General features: G+C 36.1%; 2 protein-coding genes across 3 annotated transcripts; both read right to left on the bottom strand.

Annotated features, from left to right (window-relative positions):
• Window positions 1–12,283, bottom strand: LOC116718599 (uncharacterized). Of its 2 annotated transcripts, none has more exons than XM_032560725.1 (15): window positions 12,156–12,283; window positions 11,297–11,454; window positions 10,802–10,992; window positions 10,352–10,456; window positions 9,779–9,917; window positions 8,169–8,319; window positions 6,644–6,776; window positions 5,713–5,865; window positions 5,316–5,353; window positions 5,178–5,207; window positions 4,895–5,061; window positions 3,505–3,974; window positions 3,232–3,331; window positions 1,813–2,152; window positions 1–933 (listed from the first exon to the last, which is right to left on the bottom strand). In XM_032560725.1, exons 2-15 carry the CDS (start codon window positions 11,426–11,428, stop codon window positions 851–853), a joined length of 2,232 nt encoding a protein of 743 aa, XP_032416616.1. In that variant the 5' UTR covers window positions 11,429–11,454; window positions 12,156–12,283; the 3' UTR covers window positions 1–850. The 2 variants fall into 2 exon arrangements, with proteins under 2 accessions (XP_032416616.1, XP_032416617.1); XM_032560726.1 differs by lacking the exon at window positions 12,156–12,283 and adding an exon at window positions 11,555–11,579.
• A 199-nt stretch (window positions 12,284–12,482) lies between these two features.
• Window positions 12,483–20,931, bottom strand: taldo1 (transaldolase 1). The gene is made up of 8 exons (XM_032560727.1): window positions 20,731–20,931; window positions 18,052–18,175; window positions 17,800–17,907; window positions 16,885–17,016; window positions 14,085–14,260; window positions 13,656–13,853; window positions 13,041–13,186; window positions 12,483–12,963 (listed from the first exon to the last, which is right to left on the bottom strand). The coding sequence occupies exons 1-8, from the start codon at window positions 20,828–20,830 to the stop codon at window positions 12,931–12,933; spliced, it is 1,017 nt and encodes a 338-aa protein (XP_032416618.1). The 5' UTR covers window positions 20,831–20,931; the 3' UTR covers window positions 12,483–12,930.
• Window positions 20,932–21,926: the final 995 nt, after the last annotated feature.

Below are 21,926 nucleotides of genomic sequence, written 5' to 3'. Positions count from 1 at the left end.
TGCACTGCAGAGTTTACTTGCCTTTATTAAGGTCAATAATCTAAACCTTTGTGACAAAAAGTGTGACAAAACAAAATAAACCTGTAAAAGGACACTTTCTCACAACAATGTATAAAATAATATGACAATAATGCATTACAAAATATGCTAAAGTTATGATTTATTCATTTTAAGTTGCTTTTAATGAAAAAAGCATTTGCCTAAATATCAGTGCATTCAATTTTGCATTCATTGTAGCATTTTACTTTTCATTCATGCCAAAAACAGCTTTGTAACAAAAGTCAACAATGTATTTCAATGTTTGTAGAAGTATTTATTATCAACAACATATAGCAATACCATGTCAATGATTTATAATATAAGAAAAATGTTTTTTTCAAGGATAATGAGCATGTATGCAAATTTTCAGTATAATGTGTAAGACAAAAACTGGAAAACAAATAGTCTCTAAAACATAATGATCACATTTGTAAAATATGTTGGGGGAAAAAAATCACAGGAGAGACGAAGAACAAAATGTTTTTATCTGCTCAACTGAAAACATAGTTCATTTGGCTTTAGGTAATTATTTGGCTTTCTTAACATTGCCAGTGTTGTATTGAAATTTATCTGATGAACAATGTTTTTCTATCAGATAAGTTTAACAAATTTTGTGAAGTAAGTGAAATAACAAAAAAGCATTTTACATTTCACTTTAAAGATAGAGATAGGTAAAGATGAATAACTAAATAGTGTAGCTATGCCTCTATTGTCAGGTTAATCTGGAGCAGTTTTTTTTTTATCCTCCAAAGTTTCGTAAGAAAAACATGCTGTGCTTCGTTGTCTGACAGGTCTTTGTCCAGCAGCTTTTTTACTGAAGGATGGTCATTTGGAGACACATGGCGATAGTCATTAGGATCACACCAGTTATCCTGGATGTGGCCACTTCTGGAGCTACACATGGAAAAATGACAAGAGTTGGATACAGCGTTAGATTTGTGTTATAAATCTAAATGCAATACTATCCATACCCCTGGTTGATTTTGCTTTGAACTTATTCTGACTCAGTCGCTTGAAAATATTGTTTCTGATAGGAAATAAGACAGGTATCTCTCAAACAGTAATTGCATATATGGGTTTTTCCCTCCAAATTATTGTAGATATGACAAAAATGTTCATATTTTGTCTTGAACAAGGTCAGTGCTCAACGAGACTGAGTGGGGCTAAAGACCACAACCCAAGGATCTTTGGTGTAGTTTTGGACTGTGATCTAAGTTTTGGCAGCCACATGGAGTCTGTCACTAAATCAGCATACTATTATCTTAAAAACATTGACAGAATATAGAATTTCCTGTTAAAACACAATACAGGAAAACTGATGGAACTGATGAAAGGAGCATAAATTGTTTATTCCTTTAAATAACAATAAAAAACATTTTTACTGCAGCTTTTATTAAGTCTGACAACTGTTTGAAATGTTTGTTTTGGTAATTTGACAATGCGCTTTCAGTTTAGAAGGTCATCACCTTAATCTTTAGCTCCCGCCACAGATTCTCTATCTAATTTAAGTTGGAACTCTGGCTGGATCAATCAAGAAATATAATTTTACTTCCAATCAGAAGAAATGTTGGTAAAATAAAAAGATTAATTTAAAACAGGGTCTGCCAGGGGTATGAATATATTTTGGTATAACCAAACTGGCACAGCAATGTTAGAAAAATACAACAGCTTAAAATTTTTTGTAGTAATTTGTAAGTGTGAGATACTAATATGACAAATATTGCATAAATTGTCTAGTATTAATCAACTGAAGCATTGAAGCTTATCTCTTACCTTGAGATGCAGTAGTATTTGTATTTGTACTGGTTACACTGGGAATTTGAGAAGCTGGCGGAGTACTTCCTGGCGTAGTAGCTGGTTGGGGTTGGGAGGGGTTTAGCCCAGTAGTTGGGGGAGCATTACTTGGAGGAAGATTGGTTGTAGTGGTATTTTTGTTCAGATAATCAGCGACCAAGAGACTCACAGGCCCAGAGCGGACAGAGTATGTGCTACTGAACAAGCTGTGAACCACCGTGCTAGAACTGCTTGAACTGCTTGAGTTGCTACACAGATCAGGGCATGTATCAGAGGGCATGGTGGCAATGCACAGGTTGATTTTGCATTCAATATACATCTGGAAGTACAAAAAGCTGCAGTTAACAGTAAGATCAAATAGAAAAAATGTTTCTTTTAGAACATAACAGTAAATGTAGACAAGAAAACTATATGTATTAATATATTTGGCTAGGATTTCATGTGGTAGATCAACACCAAGCACAGCCGAAATATGCAGCGTAAAGAAAAGGATATATGGATTTTTACCAATAAATATAACAAAAGTATGCATTTATATTTAGTCCCTCTGAGTCAATACTTTATCAAATCAAATATGCCAGCTTTACATGTCTAGAAATGTAAACTTTTGCAAAGAAAAAAAAGTTCTAGAACTCAGTTTTTTCCAGATTTTTGCTGTGGCCATCTTCTTATAGCTTCTTTCTTTTACTTGTTTGTTCATTTTTCTCATTAAAGTTCTGCACATTAATAAAATATACTGATCAAACCTTGTGGAGATTTTGCGTTTGTTCTTTTTAAAAGATTACAAGTAAGACGAGCTTGTTTCATGGTAATTTTTATGGAAATAAAGAGTTTTCTATGATTTCATCAGGGGGGCTAATATTTCTGTCTGGTTAACAGAGCTCTGGGTTTCTGCTACTCTGATTAAGTACTTCAGTGGACAGTTCAGTGTTTGCTGTTTTCTTTTACTCTTTCTGTTGTCAGATGGTAACTACAGTATTTCTTATGTTTTTCTTGGTCTTAGTGAAACTTTTATTCTTTAATTATTAGATACATCTGAAACAACTTGGCTGCACTGGGTTTAATTTTGAGAAATCAGAGTAAAGAGAGTACATTATCACTTTCTGTTTGTAAAAAAAAAAGAAAACCATTTGTCCTTTTTCCACTTATTTCACAATTATCAACTGCTTCGTTTATGTCTATGACATAAAACTTCAAATAAAATTTATTGAAGTTTGTAGAGTAATTAACTGGACTCTAAAGCCACAGAAATGTTCCAGTTTAATCCAAAGTGATGGACCAACCAGTATTTAATTTACATCATCTAACTGTAGATAAAATTAAAATAAAAACTTAAAGACTCGAAATGGGCAGAAAAAAGCATAAGATGTGACGTAAATGTTGAATGGGATTCCAGACCTTTGTTCCAGAGACTGCCAGTGTCTTTATATTCAGACGGTAAATCTTGAAAGTTTTTTGTTCTGTAATAATCTCCAGTATGTTGTTTGACGTCATGCACCTGATACAAAAATTGAAACCAAAGGATGTGTTTTAATGTTTCCTTCTACTTAGGATATAGCATTCAATATCTGTCAAATTTCAGTGGGATGTAAATAATTAGGATAATAATAATAATAATAAAAAGAAGAACAATAAAGGACACTGTACAAACTGAATAATAAAACATATTACCCTTTTTCCAGGATAGGATGGCTGACTGTAAAGTCCTCCGTCTCAGATTCCACACAGTCTGTCACTATCATCTCAGCTCGATCAATACTGCAGTTAGACATCACATGCAGGTCCAACTGCTTGACAATTTCGTTAGGTTGGGGAGTAGTTTGAGTGCTGCTAATGGAGGTGCGGCTTTCTGAACCTGTCTCCCGACGAAATCTTGAAGATGATAAGAAATTGGAGCGAAACCTGGGAGTGGATGTGAGTCGTGCCAGAGGCCCTTGTCCTGGCAGGTAAAAATCTATCCAGATCGTAAACTCGCCAAACGTTTCCCTCTCTGTTGGCATGCTGACGGAATACTGAGACAATTTGACCTGTGCTCCTGGGATCCGGCAGGCCAGAGGGAGGATGAGCGAGGGCCGGCGGCTGATCATGGTGTGATGCACGCTTTTCAAGGTGTTGGTATAAACCAATTCTGTGCCAGAGTGCTGAAAACAAACAATATAGGATAACATTTTATTGGCGTTGAAAATTTTGGTATCTGAAGTGACGTGACAAAATTTTTTCTCTATGACTAGATTTGGGTAAGTAAAAAAAATATGTACTTAGACTGTTAAAAGCTAAATATTCATTAAATCAGAGACATTGTTTCTTTCTCACAGACTAGACAATAAAAATATCATCAGATTCTGCAGTTTTCATTTAAAATCTATAACCATCACTCCTACCAAGGAACTCAGTAAGTGTTAATACTCATGCCAGTTTCTGCACTATAATATGCACAATTTTAAATTATTTTAAAAAACCTTTCTGCTGGTATTGCATATCTCTGTTTCCAAATATTTTACTTTTTATATATTATAAATAGTCTGCTGTCTTTTAATCCACAAACACATGCACATTTTGTCATGTATCTCTTGAATTTTCCACATTTGAACTTTACACTACAAACCCAAATGTATATTAGGTCTGAAAACAAATCTTTAAGCCTAGTATTTCTTTTCTTTCTTTTAGCTAACATGCATAATCAATCAAATCTAAATAAAAAGAAAAATTACCTTTTTATATAGTTTCTGGTTGTTCAAAAAAATATTTTGAGTGTTCATTACCTTTCTTTGAACCAATTTCAAAACCCTCACTAATCTAACTACAGGGAACCTGAATTGTAAAAAATATTTTTGTAAAATTTACATATCGCAGTTTTTAAAACCCTATGAATTAAAAATACACTTATATGTAAATTGTATATATTTTTTTAGTGTTTCAGGCTGTCTGTATGCCAACTTTGGCCAGTCTAAGACTCTATAAGCACACTCTGCAAATTTGTAGATTTAAAGCAAAGATGTGCCTTGATGTTTGTTATTTGAAAAGGTTTTGAAAATATACAACAAGAAAAAAGACATTTTACCACAGCCTTTGTCCCGCAGCCACCTAATGGTATGTGTGCAGTCAAGTGTGTGCTGTTGTGGGTGACAGGACAGGTGGGGCTGTTGAGCTGTAATTCATCCAGGTCGACGTTGGTGAGGGAGGTGACAGGGAGCAGCAGAGACATCTCTGTCTGATTACACCTCACCTCTACAAGGAAATACCACCAGCAGATTGTTCATTAGTTTAACATTGTCACAGACACAATTAACATTCATCTCACACACACAACACTGGAATTTAACAAAATGTTACAGTAACTTAACCAGTTCCATCAGGCAGAGTCCTCATTTCCCCTGAAACAAACAAACAAGCAAACATATTTTAGTAGTCTGTACAAATGAAACCATGCTGGAGAGGCTTACTAAACCTGATAACCATCATTATTCTTATATGAGTCTTACTTTGGTACAGCCACGTGCATCGCAGGTGTGACTGAAAACTGGAAAGACAAGAAGAACAAAGCAGATCATTTTACAGTCTGCAAATATTTTGGTCTATATTTGGCCAAATGTACCACTAGAGTAATAAGAGTTCTATAACAATTGTACATAAGAAATATTTCTTAGAAAATATAAATATCTATGTGAAAAGGGCAAAGGGAATTTAGCATGAAGGAGATGACATCAAGAAAAAAAATATTACAAATAAATACTAAACCTTTACAGCTTTTTTTTTACTTTGTAGAAAATAAAATAATTGCTATCAACTTAACAAACCTGTAAATGGGTAGCAAAATTTACAGTATCAAACAGTGTTCAAATTGTTAATAATTGAGGATTTCACATGTTAATAACAAACCTGTTGGTGTTTGCAACAAAGCAGACAGGCAAAAGCTGGGTCAGGTTGTTTTCAGAGCGGATCCAGGCCATAGTTAGTTTCGCCAGGTTGCTGATGGTTGCAAAGCCAACTCTGTACAGGTCAGGGGGGCCGACCACCGCTATCTCCAAAACACTGCAAGAGAGAAAAACAACGTTCCCTGGGCTTCTGGCAAAACTCTACCAGAACAGCAGCCTTTTTATTATAAGCTTTAAAGTGGCAACAACCACATGAGTTAATCAGTTAAGTGTTATTCACCCAATGCAGACATAAAAAAGTTTTATATTCGAAATATTAAAATAAAAAGCTCAACAGAATAACTAGTGGTTGTTATTTAAAGATAAACTCAATGTCTATATCGACATATGTAATTCAGCTGAGGCACAGTAAGTTCATGAGTATTATTTCTGTGACGACTGAGCCCCAAATATGCAACACAACAAAGAAAGCCATGTCGGGGCTTTTGATTCAACAGGTTTCTGAGAATCATAATGCGAGACCTCTAAAGGTAAAATATGGGGAGTTTTTTAGTTCTAAACGAGATAAGGAAATACTTTATTTAAAAAGCTACAGATACAGCATGTTTGAAGGAGTGTACATCTATTAACATTTAGTGAAACATTAATTAAACATTCAGGGCAGTTCATTTTTTGCTGTATAGTTGAGATCTTATACAAATAATCGTTTAAAAAAAGATTGGATCAGTTTTAAATACTTAAACAGTAGGAATTTTCAGGTTAAATAATGCTACAATTTCTACATAAAAAAACCCCAACAAGCTGCATCAGTGACAATAAAACAAAAAGTATCTTTTCCTGCTGTTGGGTAAGCTCCTGTTATGTCTCAAGTAAACAACACCACACCTTAAACACTTTTACAGGAAGGAAATATTAAAGGCTTTTTGATGACACACCTCTGCAGGTCAGACTTGTAGATAGCATTGAATTTCACCTCCTGAAACGGCAGGACAAACTGCACAGAGTCTCTCTCTGGGGTCCCATCAAGGACCAGGGGGTTATAACTGCAGCCTGAAGCCGACTCCTCCACTGAGGGACAGCAGAGATGTATTAAAAAACTTCAAATATTGCAATTTCAGGATGAAATTAAGACAAACAGTAATCTACTTAAAAAAGAAAGATCTAAAAATCCTGGTAATATTCCTCCTTTTTAAATTTGATCACATTCATTATCAGATGCTTTTAACCAACTTTTTATCTAAGAAACTTATACAGACAAAGATATAGTTGGTGATACCCTTACAGATTTTTGAAGTAATGCTTCATTGTTCCTGCAAAATAATTAAATGAAAAAAAAAGTTGCATATCTTTGATATGTGATAAGATTAACATCAGGCATTAACAAAACAAATTATTTATTGTTTATTTAAAGATATGCTGAAATAGATTTGTTGTTATTCCTGGAGTAAAAGAATAATCTTTGCATTATAGTTATGTTTGAAAATATTTGTTTTTTTTCCTCATTTAGTATCACAGGTGACCACAAAAGGTGGACATAAGAGGAAATGCATCTGAATGTATAAAGAGTCAAGGAAACCATCCATTGATTGCTGAGATCAAGGTTCTGATTGAAGAAGCAAAGAAAGAAAGATGAGACACAGCAGTAGAACAGAGAAGAAAATCACTGATCAATATATTTAATGTACATTATTATTCTCAAAAATGTTCTTCATTGTGAAGCACAGAGATGACTGCTGCAAAAATGTGCTGGAACAAAAGTATTATGCTTATTAGATTTTTTTACGCCAAGTTAATTTGTTTAATCATAATAAATATTCATTTGAAGCAAAACTCAAGATACGATTGGTGTTAAACACAGAGTAAAGAATTTAACCTTTGTCAGTTCTAAGTTGATTCAGAGATAATTGGTACTAATATATCAAAAAAGAAACTGAACCATGCCAGTCACCTTCTAGTCAGGCATCAGGACAAAATTAACTACTAATACATTTCTACTGAACATGTACTGTAGTTATGAAAATGCATCCTCAGAAGCACAAAACAAAATTCTGTCATCATTATCTCAAGAAGGCTAAGCAGAATGAAAAGTAACCCCACCCTTCCGGCTTCAGAGGAAATTAAAAAACTTAAGGTGAACCTCCATGCCTATTAAAGACAAAGAATTTTTTTTGTGCCATTCTGGAACATTCAGTACACTACTCTAACACCATGCCAGGATGGAAAGACATAACCAGTGACTTTAAAACAGCATTTTTTTTGTCCATACAGGAAGAAATATAAGAGCATTTTCCTAACTATTCAGAATATTTTTATGACGTAGTATTCTATAATTCGTAGTTGGTAATCAGAGGATTGCTCAATACTGACAATCAGATGTTTTTACCTGAAGTGTAACTGGAGCTGAACGAGGCTGTACTTTGTTTTTTTTTTTATATAGCTGCATATGAGGAACAGACTCACCAGTGAGAGAGAGGTGCACAGGAACAGAGCTGAGGGGAGAATTGTTTAAAAGCTGTCTCGATGGAGGCGAGGGAATCAGGTCCTCTGCCATCAAGTAGATAAAGTATTGTCCTGCAGCTGCGTTTCCAGTGAATGTCAAAGTGCAGCTCGCCTGTTAAAAAGAAGTTTCACCAAGCAGTTTGTAGAGTATGACAGAGTATTGATGAACAAGACAAACTTTCCATAAAAAGTCAGGTTAGAAGTTTACAACATAAAAATCCACAAACAGGTTACTCGAATTCTTTCAAAATCTCATAGATCAAAGATGTTTAGGTATCAACTGAAAGAACTAAACGTGCAATCAGAACCTTATTTTACTGCACAGATATTTATTTGTCACATGACAAAAATTTGCTTTGGCAGGTAGCTGGTGCTTCATGATTTCTTAACGTGTTTCTTCCTAGAACCTTTTACACAACTCAGCTAAGCAGTGAGATGAAGAAATGAACACATAGACAAAATGTGGTGAGGACTTCTCAATTTAGTCTGTGAAAACAGTCATTTGGAGCTTTGCAGTCCATAATCTGACTGGTTGGAAGGCAAAGATGAACATTTAGTAACAGGATATGTAACCAAAGAGCTGCAACTTACTAGAATAATGGGGAAAACATGGTTATTTAAATCCTAAGTGTCCAAAACACACAACAGTTTCCACAATTCCAATATTTAGCTTGGAAACATATGCCCACTTGATAAGTTAAGAGTTTGTAGAAGGGACAGTCAGCAACTGTTATAAATGTTTTCTTCTTTAAGATGCTTTTTGTCACTGTAGTATGTAGGACTTCATATTTTTTTTGATTGCCCTTTCACATTATGAGTACCGTATTTTCCGGACGATAGAGCGCACCTCAGCACCCACAAAGTTTTTTTTTGTGTGTTTGGGGTTTTTTTTTTAAACTGGAAACGTACATACATAAGCCGCACCAGGCTGTAAGCCGCTGGTATCTCCGCCGCTCTCGGTTTTCCACAAGGGGAAAAAAAAGATCTGAACCAAGGGTTCCTTCACGCCGAGCTTACGTGCAGCGGCTATCGAGCTGTACTGCCAGATCGATAGCCTTCAACTTAAAAAGCTGCATCATATGAACTTCTTCGTGTTGTTTCCTTGATGAGGGGGTATGAGTTTGAAAACATTTCTTCGTTGTGCCTGCTGATAGCATGCGCTTGTTCTAAATGAAAATCAACGCTTTCTTCTTTGACTTCCAATTTTGGCTTCCAATGATTTACTTCCTGCTAAAGCGCCCTCTGGTGGTTGAAGAAAAATCCACAGAAAAGCTGCAGAGGGCTACCAGCAGCATGGTTCAAAACGTGGGGAAAAAAGTAGCGGCTTATAGTCCGAAAAATAAGGTAACCATCTTTAGCTTCTCTAAGGTTAATGTTGATGTCATTCTGTCCTGGTATTGTTTGAAAACACAGATGTAGGCTCCACACCTAGAAACGGCTAATTGTGTCTCTTTAGTAGTTTTCACATTGATGATGATCTAGTGTTGAACAATTTTAGAACTGGTGAAGACCATATCCTACTTGAAAATATGATAAAACATTTTTCAGTTTATGAAACCCAGAATATTCACCTCATCCAGTTTCAGGAAATTGTGAGGAAAACAGTCCCGGCACTCTCCAGTGTCGGCACGAGCAAAGCGGCACCGGACTTTGTCCCCATCCAGATCCTTTGTTGAGATATGGAAGTCAGCAGGACAGTTCACACTGGCCCTGATCCAACAGCACAGTCGTAACAAAATCAGTGTCAGCAACAAGTAATAATTCAGTCTCTAAGCAGATCAATTGTTGAGAATGTACAGGCAGCAGAAAGATTAAATTAGATATAGATTCAGACTTTAAAAAATATAACAAAGCCATTTGGTAACATTTTGGCCTAACTTTGCTTTTAACTTGAGATGTAGCCGCTGAGGTCCAATGACAGTGATGAAGTAAACAACTTCAAGATTAGAAACAGGTGTTTTCAACTTTAGTGGCAGCATTCCAATGTAGATGAATAACTGAGAACTTTAAGGCTGTAATAAACCTTTGACGTGTGGCCTTTTTCTGTTTCCCTAAATTGTTGAGCTATAGAGCTTAATTTAATGTAGTTTACAGTAAATTTTGGCCACTGTGAAGAAGGTGTTAGTAGCAGATGAGTGTGTTACCTCAGTGGAGGAGGGAGAGCCACAAAAGGAGGCCTGTTGAGTTTTCCATTATTTGCCCGAATCTTTGGGTCTGCATTTATCGAGACGTAAAACTCTGTCTGGAATCTAAAGGAAATAATAAAAGAGCTTTAGAAAAAGTATTTTCCCTTTTTTTTTACTTGACATTACTTGAACAGTTAAATAAAAACCCATCTGGAATTAATGAAAACAGAGGAAGAAGTAGTCAGATAAAAGATGTCCAGAAGAAATGAAACTGAATGTATTTCGGATTTGGACTGTTAAGAAGTACATTTCAGTCATTACGTATTGAAGAAATGTATGCATTCCAAGTGCTTTAAAAAGTGGAAACTAAAAAAAACTAACAATTTCAAAGTCTGGGTGTATTTTCAGTATTATACATTTTGAAGAACATAAAAAACATTTTGGGAGTGAAAAATTAAAATTTCATACCCTAATTTGAGATAGGTATTATAATTGCTAGGTACGGTTTTCTGCCACTGGCGGACACACCACGCGGGGCTGGGTTTGGTGTAGTTGAAAGGTCGGATGGTGCGGTGGGCCTGACAGTCCTCTCCTGCTGCACAGACTGCTAACAAATCAGGACAAGGAGAGGGAGTAATGACGCTAAAATGAGCCCGGACCTGCAAGAGGAAAGGGGACAAAATTATAAATTATAATGCATAGTTCTTTCAGATTAATTTTCTTAATGGTCTTAAATTGAGAAATACATTATTTTTACTGGAATACTTTCCTTTCTGGAGAGCAAATTAAAATACAGCTTATATAAAAACAAAAGTACAGCATAAATGACATGTTTTGGCATAAAACTTGAATTTTAGCAGATGGACATAAATCATTCATATCAGTGCTCAGTTTTAGATGTCGGTCCTGCTGAAAGACAGTGCCTATAAAACTCCTTTTAGAAGAAAAGAATATTTTGCCTACCGTTTTCCCTCCATTCACCTCGAGAGGCACAACATGCACTGTGAGGCCCAGGGACGAGGCTTTGTAGGCCGGACTCAACAGGAGGAAAATCAGCCACTGCAGCAGGACACCCAGTTTGAGTCTGTGCAGCATCTCAGCTCCTCAGTAAGACATGGAGTCTGATGGACGACAACAAACTGTTTACTTTTCAAGAACAAACGATGGATAATTGTCTTACAACTCAGGTATTACAAAAACATGAAGGCAGTGTAAGCCTACCCAGGATAAAGAGTCCATCTAAAGCAAACTGCTGTTTAATGTCTGTGAGAAGACGGAGTGAATTAGGCTGTTACTGGATCTTCAAGAAAATGAAAGCAATAATGGGAGCTGTTCTGATTAGGCTGAGAGGAATGACAAAGGCTGAGAGGAATGATCACTGCTCTCACTAAGATGGCTACGATGTGCAATCCAGAGTGTGTGATGTGTGCCACATCAAAGCTTACATGTTTTTTATGAATAATGTAGGACATGGTCAGAAAACATTTTAAAAAGGGGCATATAATTTATTTTAAACAAGTTGTTAAATGTTGTGAATGTAATAAACAAAACATGTTTAAAGCATTCATTCATACATGTGAAAATGGTTGCAAACAGATGCCCTGTTCTACAATCGTACATCTTTGATTTTGAGTCAGACCCAGAATCAGAAGAAACACTTGTCTTTTCCACTAATAGCTACCCGAATCCTAGTGTCATTAACATTTTATTGTACAAAGATACCAAGTCTTATCAAAACAGCTCAGCCAGTTTCATTACCATCAAATATAATCTTGAATTTTCAAATTACAATAAACTTAAACATTAAAACTGATCCATTTACCTTCAGCTACAGGGTTCTGTTTTCTTCCAAGTTCAGCTTGTGTTTAATGAAGGTACTTTTCCGTGATGTCTCGAAAAGGAAGGTGTTGCGTAGCTAAAATTTGGGCAGAGAATGGAGTTAAACAGGCTGGACCAGGGCTTAGTGACGAGGCTGTACAATAGTTGCATGTCAAGAGGAGGGGTTAGCGAACAAGAGCTGGATCCTGCACTCTGTTCAAAATGCTCTGCATATTTTTAGCGTCACAGTCTGCATTAAGATACTTCAACCCAGTGGTGCTGAACGCACAATGTCACAACAAAAGTCACAAGATCAAGACGAAAACGAAAATGTTCATCAAGAGTAGACTTTATTATTATTTGCAGAAATAACGATACAATTACCTTTCATACATTGTTTAGAGCAACTATCCGAGTTGATAAAAAACATTTTCTTCTTACACTGTTGAAAAGTTTCTACTGTCCCTTCAAGTAATGAAATAATCCAAGTCTAAGACGTTTCTTAAATTAAAAATCACCTTTCAGGGCAAATTTCAGATGAATATTAAGCCATTTTATTACATCCAACGCCCATTGGAGTAATTATTTATATTTGGTCAGAAAACAGTCCCACCCTCAGAGAGGAGAGGCATTTAAGGAGATTGGTCCCTGGAGTTTGAGCAGAGAGTAGAGGAGGCTCCTCCGGCACTTGGAACTTCTCCTGGGCATCTGGACAAAGAGGGGTTCCTCTCTGGACCCTGTACCTCATCGACTGCAGCTGGACACTCCAGATCATTCCATTACTGGCCGTTTTTCACACTGAGCATTTTCTCCTGCAAAAACAATTTTATTATAACACCTTAGGAATCATTTGTGCATGACTTTACATAAAAAAAGAAGTTATTCTTACTTTGATCATAGCCTCCAGCTTGATGGCGTCAGCAGCAAACTTACGGATGCCGTCAGACAGTTTCTCCACAGCCATGCGGTCCTCGTTGTGCTGCCAGCGGAAAGCTTTCTCATCCAGGTGGATTTTTTCCAGATCACATGTCTTAGCTGCAAAAAAAACAAAAAAAAAAAACACAAAACAGATCAATAATGTGAATGCAGAAACAACCAAGATTAATAGGTTCACAAGCTAGCACCTCATAGGTGTCCTCTAGTTGATTAAAATAAAGCCTCATTTGACCTAAAGATCAAATTATGAATAGGGATCCATTTTAGTCGAAACTGTATCTGTGTATCCAATACTTTAAGAAAAATTAATTTATTTGGCAACAGGTTTTGTTCAATTTATCAATTTTCAAGCTGTTTGTTGGATGGAGTATAAACACTTTCTATAAATATACAGTAAAGACAATTAAGGTATTTCAGGATTTTATAGTCTTAACATCTACACATGCCTTAGGTTAGGTTTAACTTTGTTCACCTTTGAATAAAAAAACAAGAAATTGATTTTAATTTGAATATATACTGAACAAAATTAGACTATGACATTAACCAAAATTCTTTAGAAAAGTCTTACATTTCTCCACAGTGAGCATTGCAGTGACAGCGCTGTGATCCTGGCTGAGTTCTGCCAGCAGTCCAGGGGAGATGGTGAGCAGGTCACAGCCAGCCAGCGCCTTCACTTCCCCCGTGTTTCTGAACGAGGCCCCCATCACCACAGTGCTGTAGCCAAACTTCTTGTAGTAGTTGTAAATCTTGGTCACACTAATCACACCTAAAATGAACAAGACAAAACAAAAACATGTTTAAGGTTAAATGTATGCAATTACAAAGAGCACTGGCAACTAATCAAGAGCTACTTTGTTATTGACATTTATAGTTAGCATAAAACTGCCATAAAAATAGTGCCCCCTCCTTCAGTTTAATGAGTTATCTATTGATTTTAGCTACAGTGCTTAAGGCTGAAACTATAAGTGTAAATATGATTCAGAGCAGCCATCATTACCTGGGTCTTCATGTGGCTCGAAACTTTTGCGGTCTGTGTTCTCCTTATGCCAGTCGAGAATGCGTCCAACGAAGGGTGAGATGAGAGTCACCTTTGCTTCCGCACAGGCAACGGCCTGAGCAAAGGAGAACAGCAGTGTCATGTTGCAGTGGACGCCATGCTTCTCCTCAAGCTCCCTAAAAAGTAAACAACAAAAAAAAAAAACATCAAGAGAAACCAGGTTCTAACTATGACGGATTCAGTTTCCGGAATCAAACAGTGGTTGTGCATTCTCTGCCCATTGCAGATTCACCGATATGCAACCAATTAAAAAAATAAAATAAAATCACAGTTTCATCTGTAAATATTCCAACAGTACATTAATGTCACAGCACTGAGGCACAGTTTCCCAGACATTATGCAGGCTTACCTGCACGAAGGCTGGTGCCATAAATTGTAAGATTGTTTGCTGTGGTTTGTGAATGCGTCGTGAGAATGACCTCCATCTAAACAAGTTCAATTAGGAAGGAATTTTCCTTCTTTAGTCCAGGCCCGAAAGGTCAAGAACCTGTGTCCTTCTTTGACACCAGAAACAAAGAGGGACTAATTTAAAGGAATAAAAACTAGAATTCCTTGCATTTTTCTCAACATCCAACAGGACAGAAGTGATGCATTCTTCCCCTTTCTGAAGCAAAGACACGTCGCATTTGTCAGACACAAATTTGCATAAAAATTTTGAATAATGCATCTCTTTCTAGAGTGCGTTAGTTTCATTACGTCAAAACCAAACTTGTATACAGTGCCATACAAAATCTCACTTTAAGTCATTGCCGTCATTGTATGTGCACAAAATTGTAGAAGTTTGTTGTTATAATGTGACAAAGTGTGAGAAAGTTTTTAAAATTTTCCTTTTTTTAATCAAATTTGAGAAGTGCGACATGCGTTTGTATTCGACTTATCTAATCCACAAAATAAATTCCAAGAAAGCCATTTGCCTTCTGTAGCAACCTAATTGGTAAATGTCTATTTGCCAGTTAGGTAAAGCAGAGTATTTAATCTATTATTCTGTGAAAATTTCATAGATTTGTTAAAACATTTGTGAACAAACAGCATAATTTGGTCAAGAGATACACCAGACAGATTCTGGATGTAGTTGTGGGAAACTAAATAGGTTTTAAAATATTATCTGATGTTTTAGACATCTGAAACTGCACAACTACAAACCTACCCAATACCGTGGTCCACCTAAACTTACAGGCTAGTCAGGAAAAGCAATAAGGGAATCAGTCAAAAGCCCCATGGCAAAGATCCACAGAGCAGGTGGGAAAATCTGTCACTAGGACAACGGTTAGTCATTCATTCTACAAATCTTATGAAATCTTGACCTTATGAAAGAGTGGATGTGCAGAAAAGAAGCCATGAGAGGTCCATCTGAAGTTTACCAAAGGATATGGAGAAAAAACAGAAAATGTGGCAGAAAAATTAAAATTCTGAACACTGTGTTGAGGAAAACTAATCTTGACTCACTATGAACACAGCATCTGTGATACACTGAGAGGCAGCAACATGCTGTGGGGATCATATTCTTTACATCGTTGATATGGAAGCTGTCTAAATACAGAGCACCATACAGCCAATGGTTCAATTATGCATGTTAGAATGGCCCAGTCAAAGTCCAGACTTTATGTCATTAGGAAACTGGAAATATTTGAAACTGCAGTTCTCAGATACCCTCTGTCAAAGCCAACAGTTTGAGCTTTGGGGAAAGATTTTACCCCCTAGGCATAAAAAGCAATTAGAGATAAAGCAGTGAAACATTATTGCTAATTGCCAATTATCAAAGACCATGTATTTATTCACACTTTAAAACCTCAAGTGGGTTTAAGTTTGTGTTTGCAACTGGAAAAAAAGTGGAAAAAGGTAAATACTTTTGCACAGCAGCCTCAATATTTTAGTTCTTACACCCTAAGACTAGTGTAGAGTCAAGATTTAAAATAAAATTCAACAAACATCTTTCTGTCTGACCTCACTGAATCAGGGCAGCAAGGTCAATTATAATAGTTTATTATTTACAGATTCATTTCAGTAGTCAATAATTTGGACTAGATTAAACCCACAACTTTTCATGTCAATTGTTAAATTATCAATTAATTAATGGAAATAATTTCAACATTTGTAGTTAAGCAAAATAAAGACAACAAAAATATCCTGGCCTCCTTCCAAAATCTTCAGGTCAACATTTTTCAAACTACGAATCTTCTTGCACAGTTAATCTTGGGTCTTCATTGTGACAGTTTAAGAGGCAATAATTTTACTGTTGGAGTAATTGGTATGTTTAAGCGAAGAAAAGATTGCTGTGGTCAAATGAATTTTACAAGGAACCCTTTAATCATCACAATTACTGATTAAGGAACGGGGGCTAATAATTATGTAGGAAGTGTTTCATGAACTGCCCAGCTCAAATGAATCTTGCACTGATAAGGTGCATCAAGGTCCATAATCCTCAAGCTGCACACACAGAACTGACTTAAAGTGAAAACCAGATTTTAGACTGTAGGCTTTAATCAAGGAGCCGAGTTCCCCGTTTGAATGCAATTACCCTTCAAAGACTGATTGGCATAAATATAATTTCAAGTCTGATTTAAAATTTTATTTATATATACACAGTACAGACCAAAAGTTTGGACACAACTGTGTGTCCAAACTTTTGGTCTGTACTGTATATACTGTATATATATAAAAAAAAAATTTTGTACAGACTTACTGTACATTAAAGCATAATTGAGAGCAGATGGACAGACTTAAAACCCTGCATACTCACTTCCCAGCCTGGATTCCCTCCCATGTGGAGGACAGCTTAATGAGAACGCGCTCCTTGCTGATGCCTGCCCCTTCATAAAGAGCAATGAGCTTCAAAGCTTTTTCCACCATCTCTCCTTTATCAAAAGACAATCTGTACAGAAGCAGAAAAAGGCCAAACACGATGATTTGTATGTACATTATATGATTTACAAACATGTAATATGCATGTTTCATCCTATGCCTTGTGTCACAAGTTTGAATTTCCCAGTTCTTATTTATCAAAACCACATTTTGTCATATTAGCTTGCATATGACTGCTGAGCATCTTCGATTTCACTGCATGAAACAATTTTGTTCCAAGTATATTCTAACAGGTTTATATGATTAAAAACTAAAATAAAAAAGTCACAATCCAAAAGTGGCAATTTAAAAATAAAAGAATAAAAAATAAAATGTGGTCAATTAAAAATATTTGACATATGTAATGGTGCCAGTATTTCATCTACTTTGTGGTGCTGTTCAATTTATTTTACAATCTTGAAAGAATAAAATGGTTAAAATAAAATCATGAATTTTGTAAATTTCATGTTTTTATGTTGCAATGTTTTCAGACTGATGCAAGCTTCTGTCCATTTTGATGCCTGAACCCACATGTGTTATGCAGTCCTGTTTTGAACAGTCAGCTCTTGTAAAGATGTGGTGTGAACTGACACACATTGTATGAAACTTCAGACCAGAAAAATGTCAAACATGAAATGACTAAAACTGCAAAGGTATGAAATAAAAAAGAGCTTTAATGAGCCGCGCACATGGTAACATCAGCATTTAGCAAATATTTGTGTCTTCATGCACAACAAAATAATCCTTATTTTCCTTTAATCGAGCAGCCCTGCTTCTCCCACTCTACACTACAAAGGTTGGTGTTTGCACTCACCTGGCATCCACCTCCGTAGAGACTCTGCCTGGAACCTTTTTCAGGATCTCCAGTCCGAAACTCACAAACAGCTTGTCCATGGTGTTTGCTACCTGCTCCTCTTCAGTTCTGCAAAACAGAGAAACTTTAATTTATGTCAGAGTTACAGTGGATGGAACAATTAGTTAACGCTAAGACAACTATGTATGAAAGACTAAAGAGACACTTAATCATTACATTTGGCTTTTCTTACATCAGAGAACAAATTCTTACCCTCCATTGGCAATACCATATTTAATGGCCTGATCCACAAGGTGCTGGTAGGCTGGCATCTTAGCAGCAGCCAGGATCAGAGATGGGTTAGTTGTGGCATCCTGAGGTTTATACTCATCAATGGCTGCAAAGACAGAAAACACAGATCAGTCTCATGAAACCTGAATTAGACTTTAAAAGAGGCAAAAACATGAAAACATAGAAGAGTGAGGACATATTTTTTGTATCTTTAAAATTGCATGTTTCAAAACACCACAGATTAAACTTCTGCTTTATTAAAAATTAAAAATGCATGCAAGATGAGAGAACGTTCAAGCCTGACAACTGAAGCATAAAGGCTGAAGTCAGTAAGAAGTGCTGCCATCTAGTGTATGCGTTTCTCTCCGCTCTCTTCTCAGTAGTTCTGTGTTTTGTTTGTTTACAAAAACAGAAAAAAGGAGCAAAATTGGCAAACACAAATGACTCCAATAAAGAAAACTTTAATGAGATAATGTAACATTACATGTCAGCACCACTAGAAAATAGTATAGTTTATCCTAAAATGTACAGGAAACTAGGTTTTCCACTGAAGTCCAAATTATGTTTCAAGCTCTTCAGCTTCAGAACAAAGCAAGCCTCTGTTCAGTAGCTGGTATGTTGTTACCTCTTTCAACACATGGGGGGAGGACAGTGGGAATCTTTCAACATGTTAGTGCTTTTGGACAAGCTGTGTCAACATTATGGCAAATCCATCTACTAATTATTATTCAGAAAGAAGTCCTTTGGCTCAAATTATGCAGCAAATGTCAAATTTTATCTGAGGGAAAGAAAAAAAAAAAATCTAAACAATAGTTGTTCTTACATCGAGTAATTGGATTTCATGTGGTTTCTCAGCCCCTTCAGTTTACCTTCAGACGTCGTCTTTTTCCCCCCACACATTGATAAGTGTTTAGTGGTACTTGATATTGAACAGAAATGCTGTTAATGTAAACATGTCTGAGCTTGCAACAGCCAAATACAGACCTCTTACAACATCTGCACAAAACCTAGATTACACAAACCAAACAACCACTGGAAATCCTGAAAAACTGCTACTGGCCATTGCTTTATCATGACACTCCTTTCAGCAGTAGCCAATGCAATTCAGCGAAAACTGCATCTTGAGACCTTACTGATGTGTATAAGAATTTTTAACTGCAATGAATCACAGGAAAGCAAATGGTCAAATTCCATATCGTGTGAATTTCCCAAACTTTGATACTTGTAGTACAACAGCAATGAAACAGTGATTTGTATTCAGAAGGTCAATTATAAACGTGTCACCTTATTCATTGCCTATCGTTAAACTTTTCTAGAAATTAAAAACTTTGTGCAAAAAAACCCCCAAAACAATTACTTTAAGTTATATTTAAAAAGAAAGTTATCACATTTAGGAATTTCTATTTAAAGGGTATGTGGAACTTTATTTTCATCATGTTACAATCACCAAATATGTAGCTGCTGATTTTACTCCATTTAGTGATACACTAATATCTATGTGCAACCCCTTAAAAATGTTTTCAATTTCCCATTGTGGTTTACAGTTTGGAGATGTTGATAAAGTAAACCTACCAAGAACATAACTGTCCATATGTCCATTTAATGTCATGCCTAATGTGAAAAGCTGTTTAATTTACCCAATAACAGTAATAACCTTTTATTCTGTTGATTATTATTTTTAAGTCGCGCAAATCAACTGATTTGAGATATGAGCATATTATTAATAAGCCCAATCAAATGTCATGTAGAAGCTTTTTAATACCTCCTACGGATAATTTCTATCAGTAGGAGGTGAACTGAAAATGTTGCCATTTCACACACAATTTCTAATTAATGTTTCATATTTTTATTAAAACTGAAATCAACTAAAATTAGTCAAAAGCTGAATTTAAAAAAATCGTGAACAGCAAAAGAATTTAAGTATGAAGTCCACTACTGCTCTGTGATTTCAGTAGCAATCTGCTTTCTAGACTCCACATACCAGTTCTGTCATGTCATCCTGAGTCTGCAGGCTGTGCAGAAGGAACTAAGTGGTTTGCAACACAGTATTACAGCAAACCGTTCCTCATTCTGACCTATTGAGTAAAACAACCTTGCCTGTTGTGGTATGAGAGATAACCGGCACAAAGGATGAAAAAGAAGAAATATATACAACCTCCTGTTGCATGTCGATGAGTACAGAGTAGTTTGGCGTTGTTAGCCTATTTCTGCCATCATAGAGCTAAATGTTTGAGGTCAATTTTAATGTCATATAGTTTGTGTAAGTGACTAAAAGCAACATAAAAGACTCAGTTTTAACGTTGAAAAGCATTGATTTTTATGCACAATGCAAATACGCAACAACGGCTAGCATAGTTAGCGGCTAGTGCTAACTAAGATGGTGGGATAACGTTAATAAGAAATAATGGGATTATGAGGCTGTCAGTATTTAGTTAGAAAGTGCTAAAAATTTGTAAAAAGACTCAAAAAAACATTTAATTGTTAGCTTTAGACTAACATTACTATATACGATTAAGCACAGATGAAGCCAGATATATTAGAAACACACCCACTGCTGATATCGACCTGGCGGTCAGTTACATTAAAACCTGGATTCCTCCTGTTAACCCAGTTAGCATGCTAATGAGCTAACAGGAACTCGCAGTGGATTCAAATATTTACCGTTAAAGTCTCCCGTGTCCGCCACCACCACGGTGAGCTTCTTCAGCTGGCTGAGGGCCGACTCCATCTTTCTGCGTTTGTCTGGTGAACCGCTAGACATGATGAGCGCAGACTGGGACCCCTTTTATATACAGAAAGCACGTGAGAGCTATTCGGAATGTCAGGGAGGCGGGAGCGCGCCGCACAACAGGAAGAAGTCATCGGGAGCGCGCAGCCAGAACCCACTGAGAAGAGAAGAGTAAGAACAGTGGGGAAATGAAGGATTACAAATACATCCTAATAATGATTTCCCCACAGCGCTAAAAAAAATTACAGTTGAAATTATAAAATTGGGTGTATAGTAACGGTGAGAATACAATCAAAATCAAATGTTTACAATTGTTAATTTTGATTATAAACCCAAAATTCGGGTTTTCAGAAAATACGCCGTCCTGCAAGTGACAAGCACTAACAGAGACAAGTATTCTGTGTGAATATATTAAATTGAATTTGTTGAACCGAAATACTGGAAATAAATACATTTTCAATGACATTATTTACCTATTTAGCACCTAGCTCCGTAATAAACCATATTAAAATGTATTATTCAACTCTGGAATTTTAGATTCATTTAGAAATCAACAAAGTAGCAAGTAGAAAATTTAGCAAGTAATAAAAGTAATATTTTTACAAATTAATTCAATATACTGTAATTAACAATAACCTACCTAGAGTGTGCGCCTCTCTCCCAATGACCGCTGGACAGCATCTACACCGCGCAACCCTGCGGTCAAATGGGTAATCATAATGAATGAATGGATGGTACTGGGTACACTTTTTCACTCTATGTAACTTTGATTATCAGTGTTGTCTTTTGGACATCTATCAAGTCAGCAGTCTTCCCCTGAATTGATAATATGGCCATTACATTCTATTTATCAGAGGTGTACTCAAAAATTGCACTCAAGTAAAAGTTGCACTAGTTCCAGAAATTTTTACTCACGTAAAACTGAAAAGTAAGAATTCAAGAAATGACTCAAGTAAAAGTAAAAAAGCATCCGTCAGATGCTCTTGCAGTATTTTACTAGTAAGGGACACTAGAGGGCAGTGCAGGGTTCAGGATTCAGCCTGAGGACATTTTGACATGTGGACAGGGAAGTAGGGCTTCAAAGTAGAAACGTTTCAACTGAAGAAAAAATGGACTGGATGTTGAATAT

The sequence above is a fragment of the Xiphophorus hellerii genome, chromosome 4 (genome assembly GCF_003331165.1).
Source record: "Xiphophorus hellerii strain 12219 chromosome 4, Xiphophorus_hellerii-4.1, whole genome shotgun sequence".
Lineage (NCBI taxonomy): Eukaryota > Metazoa > Chordata > Actinopteri > Cyprinodontiformes > Poeciliidae > Xiphophorus > Xiphophorus hellerii.
Note: the sequence above shows the minus strand (reverse complement) of the source record. Positions and strands in the feature narration are given on the sequence as shown.